Genomic DNA, 25,958 nt, shown 5'->3' with positions numbered 1-25,958 from the left:
CACTTTTGCCCTCGCCCTCACCCCTCGATCTAACCCCTCTTTCATTGCCTCACCCTGACCTCTAGCTTGCTCGCTCGCAGGTCGCCCTTGCCTCTCGATCTGTAGCTGGAGAAGTTCCATCTGTTACTTGCACACTCCCTTGTTCTCGCTGGAGAGGTTTGGTTCAATCTTTGTTGTTGTGTTATGCTTGGTTTTAAATTCAATATTATGGTTCTTGGCTTCAAATAACATATTTAACTTTGAAATTTGAAATACTAATTAATTAGTAGAATGTATTTATTTTTGTAACCATATACCAATTATGAAATTATGAAGACAATAGTTTTATAAATAATATAGTAACTTGCCTTTCTTTTTTCAAAAAATTTATTTCTAAGGTGTTAAATAATAAATAAAAATTTGAGAAATATTTACTGCTTAGAAATAGAATTAAAATATATTGAACTACAATTGAGTGTTATAATCAACATTATTTGTGCAAAATTCAAATTTGGTCTTTTCTACCTAGAAATAAAATTAAAATTGCTCCTTGGGTCTCAGAGAATAATGAAAGTTTGGATAATTTTGTTTTTACCAACCTAATTAATAATTTTCATATATCAATCTTATCATTGGTTTTGTTCCAATATATTTTCATATGTTTTTAAAACCTTTGTTGTTTCTCTTATGTTTCTAATTAAATCATCTGCATTTTATATTAACCGGACCAACATATTTATGGGACAATTGAATTTCATATTTACTTAAGATAAATGTTGGAAACTAATATAGCGTTTTTAATTAATGGAATGGGAGTTTAAGGTAAAGTCATTGTCCAGTTAGACATGTTGGTCACATTCTGTATTCTCCAAGTGTTAAAAGTGTTCCATTTTGGTACTTCACAATTTTACAAGTGTCAAACCTGGCATGGGTTCATGATTGTAGAGTTACTAACACTTGAATGCTGTGGGCTTGATCCAGTGGGTTTTGAATATTTTTGGATAAATATGAGGTTCTATTCAGCACATTAAGCATGCATATCATAGATTCCCATGTGTAATAGACAATAAATCTAACTGAAACAGTGCAGTGAAGAGGGACGAGTAAATCCAACTGTTGAAGGATAAAGGAAACTGGGTTTTTTGTACTGTGACTTGTTGACTTGATGTCTTTCCTATGCTCTGGTAGTATAGTTCTGAAGTTGTAGGTTTGCTTCAAAATATCAAGCTTTATGCTTTTCTCTATTTTTTAAATATGAAATTAATCGCAAATATACACTCCTGTAACATTCAGCCAAGGAAAAACCCTAGAGTCTTCAGAGAGCACTGACTGGAGAAGTATTGAGTTGGTTGATGAGCTATTTATTGCCAACTTTGATAGCATCAAGGACACTGCTGCTGATACAATCAAGAAAATTGAACCACCGAGCCTAATCAGCATAATAAGAGGTTTAGTATTTTAGGAGGGAAAATAGGATTATGAAGCACTGAGCCTAATCATTTTAGGTTTAGTATATATTTATTTTATATTTCAGAATTATCTAGAATATTACTTCTGGTAGGATTATAGACCTTTTTGTATAAATATATCAGCATAATAAGAGGTTATTCGCATTTACTAAGGGTGTCCCCTAGTGCATGAGACACTGCTTTGTAAGGGACAGGGGAAGGTTGTATATATATGCAGCCTTCTCTGTTCATTTTGTTCAGAGATTTGATCCGTCTTCTCCACTTGATACAATTGGCTTCTTCATAGCCAAGTTCAATGTTGGCCCCAAAGATGCCTGATTGTCACATCATATCCTAAGGTGATGAGTTCATGACTTGTGTATCATAAGATGCATCTTCGCTATTCAAAATTTTCAAGACTAATTCCGGTTGATTATAATTATATCTCGTTGTACTGGTCAAATATTTTTAGCAGCCTATACATGTAACTTGATATTGTGGGATGCTCATTATAGTGAGAGTAGTCATTTGCTTTTGGCTTTTTAGATACTTCATTATATGTCAACATTGAATTTTTAAAGTTAAATTCAATGAGTTTCAATGTTTTAATTTTTTTAATTTTTTAATCATTTTTGTCATTAAAATATTCTTTTTAATTTTTTATTTAATTTTTAAATATATTTTAGAGACAAAAAATTTATGTCGCTAAATATTTTTTATTTTTTAATAAAATAATTATTTTAATTTTTAATTTTTAATATACTTTAGCAACAGAAATTTTTGTTGCTAAATTTAAAAAATTACAGAATCAATGACGAAAATATTTTCATCTCTAAATTTTAAAAAAAAATCATTTAGCGACGAAAATATTTTCGTCGTTAATCTATAGCTAAATTGACTACGGATCCGTCACTACAAAAATTTAGCAACAAGCACTTCAACAACGGATATGTTCAGATGCTAATTCGCTACTAAACTAATTTAGTGACAGATTTTTGGGCTTTAGTGATGGAAATATTCCGTCTGTAGCATCCTAAAAATTTGGAGACAACTAAAAATAATTAATTTGGATGTTTGTAGATATTTTAGAATATTTAGAAATTTTTGAGAAATATTTATTTATGATATTTTAAAGAAATAGGAAATTAAGGTGATTAATTAAATTAATTGAAAGTATTAATGAAAATAATAAAATAACATATAGTGGCAAAAATAATAATAATGGAAATAATAATAAGAATAATAATAATAATAAAAGAGATAATCAAATCAAATTAAATTAAATTAATTAATTAATATATATATATATATGTGTTTGTGTGTGCTGTGCGTGGCGCATCCATAGCCATATCATTTTGTGGCTTAAAAGCCACTTAGGTGATATATAAATAGGATAAACTTTGGCAGCAAGTATTGGCTTCAATTTGAAGGCCAATTCAGCCACTTTTGCTGACGAGAAACAGAGAGGAAAAGAGGGAGAGGAAGAGAGAAGTTGAGCGAGAAGGGCAGCAGGCGCTCGGCAGCTAAAATTGGAAGGAAAAGTGAGAAAAAATAAGAGATTTTGTGGATTAATCGGTGTTTAAAATATCCGGGTAAGTGGGTAAAATTATTATAAGTATTATACGTTTAAATCACGAATTTTATACGGTTAGATTTGATTAATATAGGCCGTAAACTTATTATTTTATGTTAAATGTTTTACTTCGCAGCGGGAGTATGAGAGAAGTTACGATCGGCTGTCTACAGGCAAGCTCCTAACCCTCCTCTCGCGTTATTTATTTCTCGCAAAAGTTTTCGAGGTTTCTTATACTCTAAACCCTCCCTCACCATGACTCGGTTCTACGCACAAATAATAATAATCCACGTAGTAACCATTTTATGACTTTTATTTTATTAATGACTTTATTGTTAATGAGACAAGCTAAGTAAGGATGTCATGCCGTCTTTTATTTCGATCGTTACGGAGCTTTGTATCGTTCCATTTATCTTGGGAATGATGCCGAACCCAATGGGTTAGGTTCTTAGAAGAGTCGGTATGATTTATGGGATTACGTTAAAGAGTTTAATTAGGAAAAATAAGTGGTTCACTTCCATGTTGTAAGAGATGAGAATGAGAATGATATTATGATGTTCATGGGATTATGTACATGAAAAGTTATGGAGAAATGTTATGTAATGTAAGTTTAGAGAATATAAAATTAATAGTGTCAGTAAGTGTGTCTAAGGGTATGGGTACAAAGTCACTGACTGTTGATCATGGGTCGTGGCAGTTGATGGCTGGATGTATGGGCGCCAGTCATCGGTTGTTACGATAAGCGCTAGACGGCCAGAAGAGCTGGTACTCCAGATTCCCGCCTTGGTTTGTGCATTTCATGATATGTGTGCCACAAGTGGCTGGGTTGCATTCACGTGGGGACATGCTTTGTGTGTGATGGGATGTGTGAGCATTTACATGACCCGGTTGGTCTAAGAGCCAATTTGGGTACCTTAGGTGAGCATATGCATTTAGAGGCATCTCGCATGTGTGAATTCTTATGTGGACGTTAGCATGGCCTGATGCTTGGTTTATGGGGCCTTGTCATCACGTTTATGCTACAAAAGCCGTTGCATTTCTTATTTGTTGCATGGTGAGAATGTGCGTTTTAGGTGATAAGTATGGGTGGTAGGCGTGGTCACGGTAAGACCTTGGGGTAAGACCCACGGCGGTGTGGTCCACGATAAGACTTTGGGGTGAGACTCACGGCAACATAAAGACCTTGGGGTGAGACCCATGGCAACTTAAAGACCTTGGGATGAGACCCACGACAACAAAGTATGTTGTGAGGGACAGGAATGGACATGTAAGGCAAATGGTATGGAATGATAGCCTATAGAAGGTTGCCAACAGGTATGTATGTAGGACTCGGGTGCCAATGCGTGACTTATGTGGGCCCTTGGTTCCTTATATGCAGTTTACTTTATGTTATGCATGTAGAAGTAAGGTACGTATGGATCATAGCATGGCGTGATTGCATTTTCATGAATTGCATGGGGTGTCATGGGAAAAGTCTTATCCTAAACCTGTAACCTTTCTTTCATGAGCTTGCTGAGTCTCGCGACTCATGTTTGTTTTACATCATTCCAGGTCAGCATATCCTGAGATCGCAGGTGCGTTCATCGGGGTTTGGGTCCAGACCGTCGAGTCGTGATAGCAAGTGCAAAGCTTTCCCGAAACTAGATCCTGGGTGTCGTGTGTCTGGATGAAAGTAATGCTTTATGTTTGTGAGATGGAGGCATATTATGTAAGCCCAAGTGGGCCCAAGTGATGAAAGGTTTGTAAAGATATTTATGAGATGTTATAATAAAAAGAGATTATGATTTAAATAAGGGTTATGTTGTTGTGAGTGTGTTGTAGTTGTGTCATTGTTCGATATCATTTTAATAATGACTCTCTCACGGATCCTCTATGCTAGCAGGGGCTCCGGGAGGCGGGTCGTTACACTGTCGCTAAAACCCAAAATTCTTGTAGTGTTTTCATTTGAGTTTTTTCACATAAAATTTTTGTGTTCATTTGTATATGTTGTTACATATCCTTCTAGGGACCACTTCGAAATGGTAACTCCCCTAAAGGTGGTTAAATTGCTTGGGAAGGTCTTCAAGGCACTCCCAAAGACTCGACAGAAGACCCTTTGGGGACTCGCTTCCCTGAAAACCAAGCTTATCCACCTAGTTTGCCATCTAGTCAAACTACTTCTCCGAGGCCTTCGAAAAACCTTTCTCCCCTAACTTTTCCTACGTTGTTCCTTAATAAGTTGGCCTACCCCCTTATTAGGTCTCTTTCATTTGAAGACTAATTTTTCGAGGGTTTTTTTTTTGGCTTTTCGAGTCTAACCTGGGACACCCAAAGACCCATGCACCCTCAACTAAAAGGTTGGGCCATGCGTCTCTGTGCACGAATGCATGTGTCCTAGTCATTCAATAGGTGTAAATTGTTGAGATCATATAGCAATGGCACCACAACCCAAGAGGGGGGTGAATTCGGTGATTGAGAAATTGAAAATATTTTAGGAGGTTTTGAAAGAAAAATATGAAAATAATGAAACACAACCAAAAATAAATGCAATAGGGATAAACAATTCATATTGGTTCAGCTAAATCCAGCCTAATCCACTCTTTTAACTCTTCATTAAGGATTTCAAACACTTCACTAAATCTTCCTACCACACCTGATAGGCTCTCTACCTCACAAGTTAGGAAATACGAGAATGATATACAAAGAGAAAATCTGAGAGATAAATCTCTTAGTTACAATGATCTTTCAAAGATAAATATAAAAACTTGAACAAATGATACAAAAGATAATCAAAACCTTTTGAGAGAAAAATGAAAGCACGAATAGAATGGAGAAGTAAAAATACAAATGTTAGCTCAAATGAATTTATTCTTACTTGTTGGTTCTCTCAAATGTATCCTTGAATGGTATTTGTAGGTATCCCAAGAGTTTCAAAAGAAACTAGCCGTTGGAGCTTGAAAACTAGTCGTTAGAGAGACCTGCGACAAAAATGGTCGATTTGTTCAAAGAAACGGTTGATTGGTTAGTTCAAATATTCAAAATTCGATCAACACTTGAAGAAGAACGATCGACAGTATTGAGGAACAGTCAACAATTCAAAAACTATCAATAATTTTTGGAAAACAGTCAACCTTTTTCTCTTATAATGTCGATCATTTTTAAGCTATTTATCGTTTTTATGTAAGCTTTTGGTTGTTTGATATCGACCGCGTCTGCACCATGAACTGTCAATCGTTCATCAATATTGTTGACGATTCTTCATTAAGTGTCGATCGAATTTTGAATATTTGAACTAACTAATCAATCGTTTCTTTGAGCATGTTGATCGTTTTTGTCGCAGATCTCTCTAATGGCTAGTTTTGCAAGCTCCAACGGCTCTTTAACGGCTAATTTCTTTTGAAGCTATTGGGATGCATATAAATACCATTCAAGGATGCACTTGAGAAAATCAACAAGCAAGAATAAATTCATTTGAGATAACATTTGTATTTTTATTTCTCCATTATACTTGTATTTTCATTTTTCTCTTAAAAGGTTTTGATTATTTTTTGTATCATTTGTTCAAGTCTTTATATTTATCTTTGAGAGATCATTGTAACTAAGAAATTTATCTCTCAAATTTTCTCTTTATACATCATTCTCGTATTTCTTACCTTGTGAGCTAGAGGGCCTATTGATTTTGGTAGGAAATTTTGTATTCCTAGCATTCTATGCTAGAGGGCCTACCAAGTGTGATAGGAGTATTTAGTGAAGTGTTTGAAATCCTTAGTAAGGAACTAATAAATAAGTGGATCTGGGTTTACCCGAACTACTATAAGTCGCTTATGTCCCTCTTGCATTTATTTTTGGTTGTGTTTCATTATTTTCATATTTTTCTTTCAAAACCTCCTAAAACGTTTTCAATTTCTTAAAAACTCAATTCACCCCCTCTTGGATTGTGATGTCATTCCTATACAATTGCAACAATTGGTATTAGAGCCAAGTTTCCATTTTTTTTCAAAGTTTTAACAACCTAAGGTTAAAGATTCTCAATGACACATATTTTTGGTTCATCTTAATTTATGAATCAAAGCAACTTCCTCCCATCCTCATTTCTTTGATGGTTCTAATTATGGTTATTGGAAGAAACGTATGTCTTGTTTTCTTATGCAATACATCATCATTTTCCAGTCCCTCGAGAAGAAAATCAAGCTTTCAAACATGGAGAAAATAGAGGCTTGGACAGAAGAGGGGGAAAAAAAAAAAACCATGGACACATTGTTCTATGCTCTATGCCTCGAGGAATTCAACCAGGTGTCTACTTGCAAGACCGCCAAGGAAATTTGGGATAAATTGAAGGTCACTCATGAAGGTACTAGTCAAGTCAAGAAAATAAAGGTAAATCTACTAATTCATGAGTATGAATTTTTTTTAGTAAATATTGGGAATCTATTAGGGATATGTTTACTAGATTTAATAATATTGTCACATGTTTAGAGGATCGAGAAAAAAACTTTTTCAGAGAAAGAAAAATTCTTAGGAATCTACTCAAAGAATAAGATCCTAAAGTAACAGTTATTCAAGAGGCTAAAGATCTAAATAGTTTATCTATTGATGATTTGATTGAATCTCTAATGACTCATGAGATCATAATGAATAAAGATGATAATTGAGAAAAAATATGAGAATTTTTTTTTTTTTTAAGGTTTCATATTCTTCTCTAGTGAGGAAGAAGATGATGATGATGATGATTTTATAATACTCACTAGGAAGTTCAAAAGATTCCTTGGTGGGAAAAAGTTGAAAGAATTAAAAGATAGAAGAAACCTAAGAAATAAGAAGGATAAATTTGAGGGAGAGAAATATAGAAGTAAAGTCAAATGCTATGGATGTAAAAAATTTGAACATATCAAACCCGAATGTCCATTACTTAAGAAAAAAGAGAAATATGAGAAGAGGTTCAAGAGGAAAGAAGATTCATCTTCAAGTGATGAATCCCAAGTGAAAGAATTGGCCAACCTATAACTCATGGCAAAGGAAGAAGATGAGGTAACTTTCCAATCTATTTTTTCAATTTCAAATTTTACTCTTAATTAATGAATTGCATGATGCATTTAACGATTTGATGAATGAATTTGAAAATGTTAGTTTAAAAAATAATATTTTAAAGAAGAAATTAAAATATCTAGATGACGAAGTGAGTTCATTAAAAGAAGAAAAAAAGATTCTTGGAATAATGGAAATAATATTTCAAAAACTCAAAATGATGAACTCAAGAGAAAAATCAATGTTCAAAACTATCTCTTGAAAAAACCAACAAAGAAAAAGAAGAATTGAAAAATGCCATTGAGATTCAAAGAAAATATTTTCATAAAAGAAGAAAAAGGCAAGGTGGTTTGGTGAAAAGAAAACATATTTTTGCCTTACATTCAAAAATTATTTGCTATTATTGTGGAAAATGTGGACATTCTATTAACAAATGTTTTATAAGAAATCTTTCCACAAGATATAAACAAATATAAGTTCCAAAGGAAACTTTCAATGCTAACTATGGTGACCCAAAGAGGTTTGGGTACCAAAAACTTGTGAATGAATTATTTTTTACAGATTTGCTTAACATCCAAATGAAGTTCAAAATCAGGTCTTTAATGGATAATCAATTTACATGAAGAAAAAGGGGATGAAGAATAAAATCAACCCCAAATAATACTCAATTTTTTCCAAAAGAGTTAGAAAGATTTTATCAATTAAAATCTTAGTAGTACATTTATATCCCTAATCTCTCCATGTGTACCAGTTTGGATGATTTTTGAATTATGAATTTGCCTTTATGATTTTGATTTCAAAATTCTTTTCAAATTCTTCAATCAGATTTCTCAAATTAAGGGGGTGTTATTTTGTCAAAGCGATTTTAAAATCTTTAATACATGCCTTGATTAAGGGGGGAGAATAATATTTTTGATATATGTTATTAAGAGAGTGTTCGTAAAGTTTTATTTTGCCCCAAAGTATTCTTACCCTATTGTTATTTTGCTCAATTCTCATTTTGTCTAGTGAAAAAATTATTTGAAATATATCGTTTTTTATTTATGACAAAAAGGGGGAGATTTTTTGGTATTTCATTGTAAATTTTGTCATCATCATAAAAAAGAGGGAGATTGATGTTTTGCCTTTATAAATATTTTGATGATAAAAAACTTTAATTTCTTGGCATTTGAAAATGAATTAAAGTTTTCTTTGGAAATGAAAAATATTCATTTTGACACGAATTTTGGGTGTTTGGTTGAAATCAAATGTATTAAGAAGTGTCAAAATATTTTTCGATGAAGAAAACTCTTTTTATAGCCAAAGTTGTTAAAGCTATGTTTTAATACCTATATATATCTTTGGGGTTCCTATTTTCAACCCTTTAGATCTTGATCTCAAAGCCTAAGACCAACGCACATACACCTCTATAGCATCTCTTTCAAAGAGTACTTACTTTTTCAAAGCCCACATTTGCATATCATACTATACTTGCATCATCACAATAGTTAACTTAGACATCAAAGGGCCCACGCAAGAGAGATCTCTAAATACCTTTTGACTACTTCCTACCTTATAGATCCAAAGACCAAGCATCACCTCTTAATGCCCATCAACTCTCTCAAACAACAATAACTTTTTTGGAAGGCCTTTTAGAGCTCCCAAACACCCTTTTTTAGAGGCATTCATAGTTTTCCCAAAGACCCATCACCCGGTGGCCATGCCGAAGACCCTTCAGGTCCTCTCTACTTTGAAGACCCTTCAGGTGGCTCTTTTTTGGGTGACTTCCTCGAGGTGATTTTTAGGTTGTTTCAAATCGAGTCTCACCCCGTGCATTTGCTCTCTCCAAACAATGGATCGAGTCATCCCTCCAGTAGCTTTTGGCCCTTTTCCAATGCCATCCTACAACACAAGTTTTACTCCATCTTCTCACTAGGTTTTGTTGACTTTTTGTCAAGTTTTTTCGAAACAAATAAGCTTTAATTGTTGTATTCCGACAACAACAAATAAGTAATGGTTTGATCGTAGTTTATTTTTGATGTTAAATTCTTATAATAATATTATTTGTTAATAATAATATACATATAATATTATTTGTTAAATTGTTGCATATAATATTATTTGGTTTTTTTATTTGTGCCAGCTGTCGACATCTCCCCTCGCCTGCCTCCTTACTCCACTGTCTCCCTCGTCTGCCTGCTCGCCGTCACCACCCTCTCCCCTGCCCTGGGAACTTGCCACCTTTCCTGCAGGTTGTAGCACTGCGGACCATCGTGTGTTTCTACCACGGCCCCCACGTGTCGTTGCGATGGCGGCGTGGCCTGCCAACCACCTCGTTTGTTTGTTTGGATAATATATTTAAAATCAATTTAGTCTGAACTGGATGAACACCCTCAGTCGTTTCAATTCTTTTCCTTTCACCCCTCCAAATTAAGCATTATAAATAATCAAAAATAATCTGTTGCCTGATGCGGGCGACGATCTTCGTCAAACACGAGTGACATGTGTCGTTACTCAAATTACTTCAGTTTATGATTGGTAGGACCAAAATTTTCACTTATAGTGACAATGCACACGCAAGGCAAGGCACAAATTATTAAAAAATTCTTAGATACTTGAAGTGACTTATATATTAAATAATTAAAATTTCCTAACACTAATTAATATATAAAAATGTTGATTAATATGATAAAAACATTAACCATTTAAAAGATGGAGGGAGACATATACTAAGACTTTGTTTGTTTGGGGGAAAAGTTTTTAAAAAGAATAATTCTCAGAGAAAAAAGTTTTTTGATATGTGTTTTTTTGTTGTTTGACTATAATCTAAGAATTTGGATGTTTATTGTGCACAAACAAAGAGAGAGATAGAAAGCTAAAAAAAAAAAAGCCAAACGAGGAGAGAGAGAGAGACTAAATAGATAAAGCATCAAAGAAAGAGTTAGTAATGGAGCTAAATAGTGACCTAAATGATAACGGCAAATAGAAACAACGAAGACACCGAGGTAAATGGTGACACAAATGGATAGTGACAACAAACACAAAAGAGGCTAATTGAGGAACATTCGGACAAAAAAAGTCAAGAAATGAGCATTTTTCCCAACCTATGTGTGTCTTAAGTTAAGTTTTTTGATGATTGAAATTAGTTTTTCTTTGACTTTTATATTTTTCTACTTTCAAACACTAAAAAATAGAGAAAATATGGAGCTTATATATAAACATTCTCCAAATTAGGAGAGCACAAGTATAAGTACATGAAATGAAAAACTTAATAGCTCTCAGGTTCTACCCAAAGTCACCACCACAACCAGGGAATTTAGGTTATGGACAGATCTCAAAGATTAATAGATAAAGAAGAACAAGATTGCGAGAAATAAATAAATAATTAAAACCAACGATACATTGGGAGAATGTTCAGAAAATTTTCATCGTGGACAGTACAGAAAAAACTCAACACGAAGTAAAACTCAAGAATAAAACCTAAATTATCTCATAATCTATGGTTTACCACCTGATGATATCGAACAAATGACCAAGTTCCACCTCGAATTGCGTATTTATAAAGGTAAGATTTTTCTCTTTTGGAAGAATTCCGACGCTCAAACTAATAAAGAGAAAGTGGTCTAGCATAAAATAAATTTCTATTATTATGATTATATTTATAAGAGTTTATTGTTATTTATAAAGGATGTGAAGTGACTTGAGAGTGTAATTTGGTTATTGAATTCAAATTCTCGTATGATTAGAGAAATTTTTAAAATACTAGAGAAATTTTCGATTGATCAGGTGTATAAGAGTAGACTGGGTCTATTAGGGTTTTTCATGCTCATAACAAATTTGAATTAGCTTGAATTGGCGAGTCTCTTCTCTTGTAGCTATTTTTTTTTTCTAATTAAGCTTACTTACTGTCAACCAACTTGTCAAATAAAATAATTTTGATGCAAAGTCTATAGTCTTTTAGTTTTTGGGTTTGATGGTCCAAAGGCTTTAGCTTAGATGGGCTAATAATTGCATTTGTGTTTCAACACGTGTTTTAATTTTTCTATTTCAAGCACGGGTTTTCGTTTAGAAATATATAAATCGCTTGGAACCATTCATCAACTTGACCAGGCGTTTTGCTTGTGTCCCCCATTTTGGGTGATAAAACGAAGTGAAACTAGATTGGGCTTTTGGATAGGCCCGGCCCAGTCTTGATATTTTCATCTGGATTGGGCTTTTGAAAAGAAAATTATATTAAATTTTCGGATGATGTGGCTAAACAGTTATAGCATTACCGTCAATGTTGCATGTGCATTATTTTTATAAATTATTAATTTTTTTAAAAAATATAAACTTTTTTTGTTATGTTTAAAAATATTTATTTTTTAATTTTAAAAAATAAACACTCTTTATTCGTATACCTCTTAGAGAGATTTTTAAATGTCAAACTTATTTAGATTGTGCATTATGTATGATCACTTTTCTCTCCCAAATTAGGAGAAAATTACATCTTTTTAATTTAAAAAAATATTTTGATCTTTTAAACTTTTTAAATCTTTTTATTGAGTTTTTACTTATAATACAATAAATATAAAACAAAGATATAGTAACAACTTAATAGAGAATCATCTAAAAAAAAAAAAAAAAATACTTAAATAGAGAATCATTTAAGGAGGACTCGACCGTTGACAAATTCTAGCCAACAAATTCCAATTTGACAAAGATGGTTGGAAGTTGGAAGTAGTGGGGAAAAGGGACATGCGTACACATTCACATCTAGCTGTGGGCGTGAAGGAAATAAGTAGTGTGAATACATTCACATTCTTTGTTGTTTTAAGTTAGCGGATAAAATAAATTTATATAAAAATAAAATTAAAATATTTTTTAAATTAAGATATGAAATAGTTAAAATAAAGTTAAGAAGTATTACAAGATTTTTATTAAATTATTTTGTTTAATTTTTTTAAATGTATTGAGTGACATATAGGTCATTTATATATATATATATGTAAGGTTCAAAATAAATTCATTTAAAGATGGGAGAGATAAATTTAACTAATTTATTTCACATAAAAAGTCAAGTTATTTTTTAAAAAAAAAATACTAAATAAATTTAATAAATATAATAAAAAATATTTTCATCTATAATATTTTTTATATCTCATTTTTTTGAATCTATATTTTAATTAACAATCGATATCTAAATTTCTAAACAATCTAGGTTCTTTTCTTTCACTTCAGGGAAAATTACTTTTTGTTTTCTGTCACTAATGATTTCCATCTACAGACCTTCTACATGGTTAATGTTTCTCCAGTTTTGATTCAAATATATTTAATTAAGACCGAGCTAGGTACTAAAGTCTTTGGCTGAAGTCTTATATCAATCTTTATCATAACCAGGACTTGTCATCTTTAACGCGGGATTGACGCCAATTCACTACGTCAATAACCCTCAACTCCACGGAACTTCTGCCCCCACCCACAAATGGAGTCAACTGTCCTTTCTTTAGGGTCAATCGATTAATTATTCCCCACATGGATAATGCTACATGTCCCGGAAAAGTTACAGGAAGTTTTACAGGAAACTTTTTAATTTCTTTTTTGATTTTTATTAATCTTTTTCGGCATTTATGCCGCCCCCCACACCCTATTTAAAGACTTAAAAAATCTGATAGAAAATTTGCTCCCCCACCATATTTAAAAAACTTAAAAAATCTGATAGAAAACTTGCTATCAGATTTCTTGAGCTTATTTAAAAACTTAAATAAGCCCAATTTCTTTGCCTTTTATTTTTTTAATTTTTTTTTCTTTTTCCTTATTTTTTTCACTTCTTCCTCACTTCTCTTTTTCTTTCCCATGCTTTCTTCTTCCTCGTTCGCTCGGCCTACACACGATCGTCATCGACCTTCACCCATGCCAAGCCTCCACTGATCGAATCCGTGATCCCCCTCTTTCTAGCTGTCGCCTAGATCCCTTGCTAAAAGCTGGGTCAGGAGAATTGAGATATTTTTTGCACTAAGAATTCTGTAGATGACAAAAAAATCAATAGCACACTTCTCATGGCTAAAGTAAGGGGTAAATAAGCACTGTGGGGTGCATTGGACATACAAGACTATGCAGACACCGTATCGAGATCAGGGTCTTGGCATGATAGATCTGGCTATTAAATAGATTGGATCGGATTTAGTTGGGTCGGGTCGGATTAGATCTAATCGGGTTAGGTTGGATCTAGTCGGGTCTAATTGGATCCAATCGATGCGGGTGGCGTTGACGGGCGATGCGACTGGCGACTGGTGAAGGAGGCAGTTGCCGCTGCAAACAACGGTGGTGGCAGCTCGATCATACGCAAGCCGAGCGAACGAGGAGGAAGAAGGCACAGGGAAGAAAGAGAGAAGTAGGGAAGAAGATAAAAATTAAAAGGCCAGGTAAACAATTTGACGTTAAAAGGTAAAATATATTTAATAAGTGTTTAGTGCCAACAAAAATTGAAATTAAACTCATTTTCATATCCAACAAAATCCTTATTTAAAATTTTTACCAAATGGCAGTTACAAAATGCACAATGACAAGAATTGAAATTAAACTCATTTTCATATCCACATGATTGTTGATAATGTTGTAAGAGATTAGGTCTCCAAATGAGCAGCCAAAAAATTAAAAGGCAAAGAAATTGGGCTTCATATTGAATATTTTTAAGTTTTTCAAATATTTATTATGCGGATGGCATTATACTATCAGATTTCTTAATATTTGTTGTACAGTATCATATTTAAGTTTTTAAATAAGCTCAAGAAATCTGATAGCAAGTTTTCTATCAGACTTTTTAAGTTTTTAAATATGGTGGGGGAGCAAGTTTTCTATCAGATTTTTTAAGTCTTTAAATAGGGTGGGGGCGGCGTAAATGCCGAGAAAGATTAATAAAAATCAAAAAAGAAATTAAAAAATTTCCTGTAAAACTTCCTGTAACTTTTCCAGGACATGTAGCATTATCCTTCCCCACATTGTCAAGATTAGGTAACCAAGAAGTTTGGGTGTCACGTGAGTGTTTAAATTTTAATTCAAATTGAGTTCGATTCAAGATTGTTTCAATACCCAAAACAAATAAGTTAAAAGTAATAAATAATTGTAATAATTTTAATTCAATTGTCCTTAGGGTCTCCCCTCGCCCGCGTGCTTCCTCCCCATCCCCACTGTCAGCCTGCTCGCTGTCACCACCTCTTCCCTGCCTGGTAAGTTGGCACCTTTCCTGCAGGTTGTTGCACGGCGAACCATCGTGTGCTTCTACTATGGCCCCCACGTGTCCACACGTCAGTGACAGGTATCATTCCTCACATCACTTCAGTTGATGATGGGTAGCACCAAAATTTACGCACAAGGCAAAGGCACAAATTATTAAAAAAATTCTTGGATAGGTTTGGTGTTGAAGTGACTTATATATTAAATAATTAAAATTTCATAACACTAGTTAATATATGAAATTGTTGATTAACATGATAAAACTTTAACCATTTAACGGATGGGGGACGCACATACCAAGGCTCTTTGTTTGGGAGAAAAAGTTTTTTAAAAAAATAACTTTTTAAATTTTTTTAAAAATATATTTTTTTTGTCATTTTAACTCTAATTTAAGAATTTAAATATTTATTGTGATCAAACAAATAGAGAGATAGAGAGTTAAAAGAAAAGAAATAGAGAAGACTAAATCGAGAGAGCACTAAAGAGAGAGTTGGCAATGGAGCGAGATGGCAACTTAAACGACTATGATGAGACAGATGGCAAACATAAATGACAATGATGAGGTAGATGGTGGCGCAAACAAATGGTGATAACAAATACGAAAAAAGGCTAATTGTCAGCTTTAGAGTAAAAGAAGTTGGGAAATAAGCGTTTTCCTCAACTTATGTGTTGTTTTAAGGTAAATTTTTAGATCATTGAAATTGATTTTTCTTTGACTTTTGTGTTTTTTCACTTTTAAACACTAAAAGAAAATAGAGTATTTTCCTGAAAAATGCTTTTCCCTAAACAAACAAAGCCTACCTAAGTGTATATAAAGATTCTCCAAATTAAGAGAGCACAAGTGTATGAAATGAAAAACTGCCCGCGTTCTACCCAAAGTTGCCACCACAGCGGGAATATGAAGTTGAAGAAAGTATTCACCAATTACTCTGCACGAAGTAGAACTCAAACATAAAATCTAAATGATCTCAGAATCTTTGCTTTACCACATGCAATGCTTAGATCGATTGTCGAGGGTTGCCTCCAATCGATCGAGTATTTGCGAAGGTGAGACTTTAATTTGTATTTCAAGAGAACTTGGATGTTTAAGCTTGTTAGGTGAAAATGAGTTAATATAAAATGAACTTCCGTTATTATGATTATATCTCTAAAAATTCATTCTTATTTACAGGTGATGTGCCGTGACATTTGGGCGTCTAGTTTGATAGTTGGTTCAAGATTTTTAAAATATTTGAGAGATTTTTGAGATATTAGAGAAATTCTTAATTAACTTAATCTATGATAATAAATTGGATCTAGTAGACTATGCTCACAATTAATCTAGTTCAAGTTGAATTAGAGAGTCTCTTTGGAGCTAGAACTTGAGATTTATGAGACACATGAAATTCTGTAGTGTAAACATGTAACGACTTTAGACTGACCTTTGATAATACATGTGACACATGATAATTAATGATTATAAAGATAACAAGATAATTTCACTTCCAATGCAATACTCACTTGTTACCATTTAACTAAAATTTTATTGACCGAGTTTCTACTCTATAATGTCACTTGTGATCATATCAGTCTCTTTATAAGAGCTTTCTCAACTTATACTAAAAGTATTTCTTAGAAAGTCTCTGACTACATCACCTTGAACCTAAACGGTAAGGAAAATGTAAGTTTTTACTCAGCAGTCCCATTTGTGACCATGTTAGCTTCATTCTAAAAATTTTCTCACCCGATGCTAGAAATGTTTTCTAGAAAGTTTTCAATCACGTCACCTCAAGTTTAAGTCGTGTAGAGTAAAATAGTATAATCATATATGATTATAAATGTAAATAAAAACTCAAAATGAAATATATTTTTAAAACTAATTTTTTTTTCATACAATACAAAAGGTCATGAAATAAGAGTTTGTAAAGAATCTCATTTAGTTCCTCAAGGAACCACAATTATTATCTTACAATAACAATCACAGAGAATGGGAACATATTAGAGACAAAAAAAATCATATGTTAGTTAAAAATAAATCCCAAAGAAACCATTTCATCAAACATCTAAAATGTAATGCGTAAAGTAAGATTTACAATCATAATAGATATTTATGTTCTTATGGCTTGACTTCTACTTGGAGTGGCGGTCGCCGGTAACACTTTCCGACGTCGTTTTGGGAATTAAAAGATCGCTTTTGTCATGGCGTGAGCAAGTGTTACGGATGCTAAACCTTAGTCATGATTCTAGAATGAAAAAGTAGAGACTGATTCTGCCGGGTTTTACTTTTTATTTCTCGAAAAGTATTCATACACATGCTGGCTAAATTACCTAAATAATCACTTAATTTTGTATTAAATTATAAAAAAATTATTAAATTTTAATTTATAATTAAAAGCTCACTAAATTTTAATTTAATGTATAATTTTATAACTAATTAATGAGATATTAACTTGACTAACAACGTAGACAGCTAAACAATATAAAAAGTTATTAAACGTTACAAAAAAAATAAAAATAACACTAAAATATAAAAATATCTTTAAACTTTGTACTAAAATACAAAAACGTCAATATTTCATTAGTCTCTTTTAATAGTAATTGACGATGATTACAGAATTATATACTAAATTAAAATTTAACAACGCTGTCGCTATAAATTGAAATTCAATAATCTTTTTATATCTTAATGTAAAGTTTAGTGACCATTTATACAATTTATCCCGCCAATAATTGACAAAAATATATACATATATATAGAAATTTATATGCAAACTTGTTCATGATTTATCACATCAATTCACCATTACTTATTTTTTAGGTAAAATTAATATACATTGAATTTTAAAATTATAATTATTTATTTATTAAATTTTAAATTATAACTATTAATTTACTAAAAATTTATTAACATCAATGATCCATTACACGTAATAACTCCGTTAAATGTCACAAATGAAAAATGCTAACGAAATCTAATTCACTAACAGAATCTAAAATAGCCCACTCAAATATTTATTTTCAGCCAAGTCAGCTCTCTGTCAGCTGAAGTTCATTTGCCAACTCATTCCAGTGAGTAGCCATCCAGCAGTACAGCCATGACCCAGATTACCAGTTCTTGCACGACCGCGTTTCCGACCACTTCGCCGATTGTCTCAAGTCAAATATTCAGTGCTTGAACTCCGGCGAACCAAACCAGATCAGCCTCGCCGCAAAATGGTGCCCCTCTCTGGACTCCTCCTTTGACCGCTCGACATTGTTGTGCGGGAACCCTCAATTTTAATTATATTCTTCAATTTGGTCACTTACTGGAAGCTTAGAGTTCCGTCTCTAAGCTTCCAGTAAATTAAACTCACTTAAATGCGTTGGCAAATGGACTTAGAGCTGACGGGACCTGACTTGGCTAAAAATAAATATTTGATTAGACTATTTTGAATTTTGTTAGCTACGTTGGATTTCATTAGTATTTTTCATTCATAACATTGGACAGAATTGTAATAAATGATAGATGGTTGAGGTTTAAAAAAATATAATGAGTAAATATTTATAATTTAAAATTCGTGAATCAATAATTATAATTTTAAAGTTCAATAAATATATATTAATTTTACCCCTTATTTTCCACACTGGAACATCTAATACTAATTTATTTCCACTCTCTTTTTGTAACTGTTCAAACTACTAAATTATTTAATGTTACAAAACACATTGATTTGAAATTTCTTGCTGTCGCTTTGAGGTAGCTGAAAAAGGGTCTGTCTGGAACGGGTATGCACTTGGAAAGCAAGCCAATAGGCCAAGACATGGCTGCAAATCCAACGCAGACTCCCCACTGCCACCAACTCAACCTCTCTGTATCAGCAAACTTCTTCAAAAACTCAACCATCAACACTTGAAGAACAACTGTTATCCCAATGATCCCCATAAATAGTTTGTTCCTGTGTACACCCTCGAATACATTCTTCTTCTCCAGCTTCCTGGCATTGAATTCATTGAAGACTTGGCATAGCACAAAAGTGTTGAAGATCATAGTGTCATTAACATTCCTGCTCAGCCCAAAGATGGATTCTCCCTTGAACTGTAGGGTGAGTAGAATGGCTATCTGGTAGAATGCTTGAGCAAGCAGGTTTCTCCACATGATGTTGGTGATGAGCGGGGAAGAACGGCCAACTGGCGGCTTCTCCATGAGCTCTCTGGTCGGCTTTTCGGTAGCAAGAGCCAGAGCTCCCAAGGTGTCCATGATCAGGTTCACCCACAAGAGCTGGACTGCTGTTAGAGGGACTTCTCCGGCTGAAACTGCGGCCACGAAGTTGATGACAAGCGCAGCCACATTCACTGTGAGCTGGAACTGGATGAATTTCTGAATGTTGTCGTAAACACACCTGCCCCATTTCAGCACCGTGGCAACAGAACCAAAATTGTCGTCCAAAATGACAATGTCCGAGCTCTCTTTGGCCACCTCAGTGCCCTGGATCCCCATCGAAAGGCCTATGTCAGCCTCTTTCAAAGCCAGTGCATCGTTTGTGCCATCGCCGGTCACTGCCACGACATGGCCTCTCTGTTTCAAGCATTGCACCATTAGAAGTTTGTCGAAGGGGGATGATCTTGCCATGACACAGATTCTGTCGATTTTCACCATTCGTTCCTCTGGCGTGTAATTGCGAAATTCTTGTCCTTCTACCACGGCGCCACTGTCCGTGTCCTGATCAGGCCCGAGTATCCCACACTCTGTGGCTATGGCTCTAGCAGTGAAGACATTGTCACCGGTAATCATTTTGACAATCACTCCAGCATATTGGCAGTCTTCCACTGCTTTCTTCACACCGGGTCGACAGGGGTCTTTTATACCTACAATCCCCAAAAGGGTTAAGCAGTTCTCTTCCATCTTTTGCAGCATATTTTCATGTTCATTCTTATCTTCAGAGATCTGTTTGTATGCAAAAGCAATGCATCGCAGGCTACTAGCAGCCATACCTTGGATGATTTGTTCAATCTTCTTCCTCTCAATGTCGTCAAGAGCTTTGATATTTCCACAGGCATCACAGTAATACGAGCACACGGCGAGTATCATCTCTGCCGCGCCTTTCCAGTGCAAGCTTACTCTATTATCAGATTTCCTCCTTATCAGGACACCGCTTCTTTTCTTTGTTGAATTGAAGGCTGAAACATAGAGAATAGAAAAACTCTGTTTCAGCTCCTCCATGTCCATGTTTAGCTCTATAACAGCCCAAGAAAGTATTGCCTTTTCCGTAGGGCTGCCAAAGAACTCGAGTTCAGATCCCGAAGGAGACTTGTAAACAGAACCAGTCGTGTTCAAACCGACACCTTGGTGGAGCAATTCAAGAACCTCGGCTGCAATTGGACTGGAGCCTCTATCATCAACAAATTCTTGGCCAATCCAGAACTTTGTCACCTTCATCTGGTTGAGCGTGAGTGTGCCGGTTTTGTCTGTACATATGATGGTGGCAGAGCCCATTGTCTCACATGCAGAGAGCTTCCGAACCATAGCCTGATCAGCCATCATCCTCTTCATGGAATAAGCCAGAGTAAGCGTCACAGCTAACGGTAAGCCCTCAGGAATTGCGACAACGACGATGGTCACTGCATCGGCAATGATTCCCAGCACAGAATTGACCACATCATCTGCTTTCGTCCTGCTGCCGTTGAATTCTTTGTTTCCATTCTCATCTTCTGTATTTCCTGTAAAGTAGCGCGCCAACAACACAACGAGAACTAGGAAAGCAACTGCCAAACCAACTTTACCTATTGATGAAGCAAGCTGATTTAACCGTGCTTGTAGGGGCGTCTGCTCATGGGAATCGTGGCTGATTGTGCTCATCATCTCGCCCCAGATCGTATTTATCCCAACAGAGGTGACTAGCATTCGGCCAAAGCCATCAACCACTTTGGTTCCGGAGAACAAGAAAGGATTTTGGGCTAAATTAACTTCAATGTGATCACTTTCTCCTGTCATACTGGATTCATCGATTTGCAGCGAGTGACCATCTATGAACAATCCATCAGCTGGAACCTGGTCTCCAGTCTTCAAGCAAACTACATCTCCCACAACGATCTCGAAGATTGAAACCTGTTGTGGCCTTCCATTTCTCATGACATCAATCAGGATATCGCTGCTGACCTTGGATAACTTCACAAACTGCCTGCTTTGCCTGAAGTCACTTACGGCTGAGACCGCAACGACAAGGAACACGGCCACGAATATGCTTCCGCCGTCATACCATCCTTCTCTCGGACCATCTTCCTTCATGCCAAATCCAAGAGAAAGAGCTGCACATGCTAACAAAATTACAATAGTGAAATCTGTCAAAGCCTGCCACACAAATTGGAAGAAGCTCTTCTCGGGTGGCCTGTGGTACTTGTTGGTGCCAAAGGCCTCGTGGCGCCGAGAAAGATCTTCGGGATCACCTCGAATTCCATACTTAATATCGGTTTTAAGAGCAGAAGCTATACCCTTGACCCCGCCGAAGTCGACAAGATCGTCAAGGCCTTTTTGCTTCACAAGACTGGCAAGGGTTGAGTGGCTAATGTTGGAAAAACAGGGGACCGATTCTTCAACAACATTGATGATATCCAGGCGGCCGTAAGATGAAGCAGGGGAAACCTTTTTCTTGTTGGTGGCCGTAACGTGTTTGTACAAATGCGAGAAGGCCCTTGAACAGTAGATAGCAGTGACTGCCAAGCGCCATCTCTTCATTTTGGTTTACCAATCTTGCTCCGGAGAATGAAGAAATGAGGAAGACTCCGGCTTGGTGGAATTGGATTGTTTTCGTCCCTTACTTTATAGACAAGTCAGCTGCAAACTTTTAAGTTGCGTTCTCTTTTTTATTTTTAAATTATTTTTAATTTTTAATTTTTTAAAATAATGAAAATATATTTTCTTTATTATTTTTAAAAATATATTTTTGAAAACAAAACAAAATTTGTAAAAAAAACTCAAAACAACAAAAAAATTATTTTGAGTGTTTTCATCCAAAATAAACTTAAAACTCAAAACACATTTATTTATTTATTTATTCATATTTTATTATTATAATGAAAAAAATATTACAAAATGCATTAACTTTAAAATGTAAATATTTTTTTAATAATTTATAAATATTAAATATTTTTAATTTACTAAATAATCAAATTTATTGAATAAAATATTATTAAAAAATTATTTTCAAAATTTCAAAGAGAACGCGTTTTCTAATTTTCTATTTTGAGAAATAGTTTTTCAAAATGACAAAGAGAACGTATTTTCAACTTTCTAAAAACAGACTATCAATACAGAAAACTGAAAATGAATTCAAAACTCAAAATTAAAAATTAAAAATCAAAGAGAACGTAGCCTTAAGTTCTTCACGAAGGAGATAAACTTGCTGCCAGGTCATTAATATTTTATCTTCTTTTTAGTTTTATTTCAGATTACTTTTAAAATTAAGTTTTATTGATTACAATTGAAAAAATGGTCTACTAATTTATACTTTAATCCTTTTAGTTTTAATCGATAATTCTTTTTTGATATTATTTTTTAGTCAAAAAATTTGATTCGCATTTGAGAATAAAATGACTAGAATGCCTTCATTAATTTTAAATAATTACACATAATTTTATTATTATAAATTAATTAAAATAAAAATATCCTTAACTAACCCTTAAGTGAAAAGTGGCACTAGTTGATAATTTGAGAGATAAAAATAAAGAAAAAAATGAAAAATTATAATCACTAACCCAATAGAAAAATGAGAAAATTTAATTTTTTTTAAATTAGAAGCATAAATATAATGTTTGAAATTTCAATCAAAACTATATTTATTAAGGAAAAAAAAGAAAATTCAAACAATTGTGTATTTGAAAATTCAATCAAAAACAGTATTTATTGACAAAAAAATGAATTCTTTGGAGATTACTTTGCTTCGATAATTTAAAAATAAATTTGAAACTAATTTCTTTTTGTGAGTCAAAGATGAGTTGAATTTTGCTAAGGTCATGGACTAATTGGCTTTTGTACTTTTTTGAAATAAATTGAGATTTTGCTTGTGTTTAGTAACTAATTATGGTTAATGATTATATTTTTTTTTCATTTTTTTTGTCTATTTTTATTTTTCAAATCATCAATTTATGCTATTTACCTGCACTTAAGGGTAAATTTGATATTTTTATTTTTAATTGATTTGTAATAATAGAATTGTGTATAGTTTTTTAAATTTAATTTGGGCACTGTGATCATTTTATTTTCTGGGATTATGGATCTAAAATAAAACTACCAGAGGGTTAAGTGTCTCAAGTTATAAATTTTGTGAGAGTTTAATAAATTTTAGCTTAAAAAGAATAAATTTCATATATCACTATTATATGTATGTCTAAATTGTATTAGATATTTTTATGTTTTTAAAAATGATGCTCGTTTCCCTTGTGTTTTATAAACTTGTATCACTTATCCCTTTTCACTAACAAACAACTATCAATTTTTTTAAATTCCCCAATTACTCTTTCTCTATTATAACTATACAAAAATCGAAAACAAGTTGCTAGCAATGAGCAAACCTCTCAGGCTTGAATCTTGAGATTACTGTATTTACGTGGTCTCTAGTCACTCATGCCCTCATTTTTTATAGAAGAGATGAATCATAGATGAAAATTTTGTCATATTACGTAAAATAAAGAATTAAATTTATAATTTATTAGTACGAATTTTAACTTTTATCACAATTTAATTACCTGACCTATATTTTGGGAGCTTCCAGAGTTAAACCTGCTTGGAATCCAAAGATGCTCAACAAGCCTCTAAATCTAGATTTAAAATTTCAAAGAATCCCTTCAAAACAAAGGGGAGATTGAGGGAAAGAAAGACCATTCAAATGCCAGTTTGGCAATCATGATGTCATCTCTAGTATAATACCATGACATCATTCCACCTTCACATATGATGACGTGATTTTAGGTTTGAATTTGGGTTCATTAGGAGAGGAGCCCAGAATTTTTTATCTAAACCAAATCGAAATATTGTCTTTGAAGTTTAATTATGTTGACAATTGGCAAAATGGCGGGGGGGGGGGGAAGAAAAGGTGTTCAATAGTCAACAGTTGATAATCGGGTGACGTGAAAGAATGGAGAGAACAGAGATAGGGAAAAATAAAGACAGGAGAGAAAAAAGAGGGTAGAAATGTGAGAGAAAATGAAAAAATATCTTATATGCAGGGGCAAAATAGTTATTTTGCTAGGTCTGTTAATTGTAAGAGGTATGTGATATTTTAAGAAATACAGAAGTAGTGGGTTCAATTTAGACAAATCTTGAGGATTATTTGTGAAATTTATCCTAAAAAATGAGCAAAAATATATTTATATACATTTTAAGTAATTGCACATTAAAAATTTTGTGGAATTAAAAATAATTATTATCAGATATGATATAGCTCATGATCCTTTATTTGGATGGAAAGGATCAAAGGGTTTTTTTTCTTGAAAAAAGAGTTCTATAATAAAAGATAATTATACAAATATATATGTATAAGGTCTGTCATAATATATAATTTTCATTAAATTTCTTGTTAACCTTATACAAATTTATTTTATTTTTTTTACCTTAAAAAAAATCGATATAAGATCTAAAAATAGTTAACATATTTTTCAAAGTTAATAAAAATGTTAATAAAACTTTTTTCTTTGGGTTGAAGTGACTCCTAAGGCAAAATTTGGCGATCTCATACTGTAACGTCTTGTAAATGGTAAATTAATTTAATTTTGGGATAATTTAATTTAAAAAAAATATCAAAATAATTTATTGTGATTGAATAAAAATAAATTATAAGATTTTAAGAAAATAAGAAATTAAGGTAATTGATTAATTATTTTAGAAATTTCTAGAATTAGAGAAAAATTGAAATAAATTAAATTGTGTGATTTTTAGAAGTTTCGGGCATTAGTGTAATTAATATAGGGGGTGATTGTGTGATTAATGAAAGTTATGGGCGGCTGGTGCATTTTCAGAAAAGGGTCTGAAGACCCCTTTAAATAAAATGCGCGCACTATATGATTAAGGCGAGCGTGCGGGCGTGGGTGGTCGCGGGCGTGCGTGCGAGACGAGCGATCTCGGGTTCGATTCGCGGCAGGTGTGCACGCGAGGGTTCGATTTTTGGCTAATTTAATCGGCCTTAGGCATCCCAAAACGACGTCGTTTTGGGTTAGAGGCGGTGGCCTCCAACGACTGGCCGCGCGTTGCCACATGGCGCCTCTTCCTTCTTTCATTTTGCGGCCAATTTAAAGCCCGATTTCGGGCGTGTTTATGTGCAAGTGAACAGTAAGGAAAATTACAGAAAATGGAGCAGTGCGCGCGACATGAATTTGTGAGAAATTGGAGCTTAAATTCAAATTAAATCAAGTTTAATCAGCGATTTAATTATCCAGGTATGTAAACAAGCTAGTAATTAATATTTTGTGCAGTCGAAATTTTGTTTAGAGTCCAATTTTTTTAATTTTGGCAAATAATTGAGTTATTGCAGTTTGTATAATTTTGATCGCGTTTGGTCAAAACGAGCCTAAGGATATTTTCGGAAAGGCAAGTTCTTTATACCCTCATCGTCGATTCTTTTATTGTCAACTTATTTGACCTCCCTTCATTGGTTTCGGCTGTTAATAAATTATGGAATTTTAAACGGTTTGTTTTAAAATTTAATTTATTAAATTGGTTTCGAGGGTTTTATTCATTGGTTGTCTACTGGGTTTGTACCACCCCCAAGCCTATGGGAATGATGTCGTACTCACCCGGGACTAGGTTTTTA

At 33.6% G+C, this 25,958-nt stretch overlaps 2 protein-coding genes across 6 annotated transcripts; one reads left to right on the top strand and one right to left on the bottom strand.

Annotated features, from left to right (window-relative positions):
• The first annotated feature begins 2,857 nt into the window (after positions 1 to 2,857).
• Positions 2,858 to 10,468, top strand: LOC127800178 (uncharacterized). Of its 2 annotated transcripts, none has more exons than XM_052334638.1 (4): positions 2,858 to 3,019; positions 3,137 to 3,173; positions 7,150 to 7,330; positions 10,127 to 10,468. In XM_052334638.1, exons 2-4 carry the CDS (start codon positions 3,144 to 3,146, stop codon positions 10,240 to 10,242), a joined length of 327 nt encoding a protein of 108 aa, XP_052190598.1. In that variant the 5' UTR covers positions 2,858 to 3,019; positions 3,137 to 3,143; the 3' UTR covers positions 10,243 to 10,468. The 2 variants fall into 2 exon arrangements, with proteins under 2 accessions (XP_052190598.1, XP_052190597.1); XM_052334637.1 differs by having other exon boundaries at positions 7,150 to 7,356.
• An 8,083-nt stretch (positions 10,469 to 18,551) lies between these two features.
• Positions 18,552 to 21,950, bottom strand: LOC127798723 (putative calcium-transporting ATPase 13, plasma membrane-type). 4 transcript variants are annotated; one of them, XM_052332279.1, is made up of 2 exons: positions 20,149 to 21,950; positions 18,552 to 20,022 (listed from the first exon to the last, which is right to left on the bottom strand). In XM_052332279.1, the coding sequence occupies exons 1-2, from the start codon at positions 21,887 to 21,889 to the stop codon at positions 18,848 to 18,850; spliced, it is 2,916 nt and encodes a 971-aa protein (XP_052188239.1). In that variant the 5' UTR covers positions 21,890 to 21,950; the 3' UTR covers positions 18,552 to 18,847. The 4 variants fall into 4 exon arrangements, with proteins under 4 accessions (XP_052188239.1, XP_052188240.1, XP_052188241.1 ...); XM_052332280.1 differs by having other exon boundaries at positions 18,552 to 21,471; positions 21,646 to 21,950; XM_052332281.1 differs by having other exon boundaries at positions 18,552 to 21,462; positions 21,646 to 21,950.
• Between the last annotated feature and the right edge of the window lie 4,008 nt (positions 21,951 to 25,958).

The sequence above is a fragment of the Diospyros lotus genome, chromosome 4, assembly GCF_014633365.1.
Source record: "Diospyros lotus cultivar Yz01 chromosome 4, ASM1463336v1, whole genome shotgun sequence".
Classification (NCBI taxonomy): domain Eukaryota; kingdom Viridiplantae; phylum Streptophyta; class Magnoliopsida; order Ericales; family Ebenaceae; genus Diospyros; species Diospyros lotus.
Note: the sequence above shows the minus strand (reverse complement) of the source record. Positions and strands in the feature narration are given on the sequence as shown.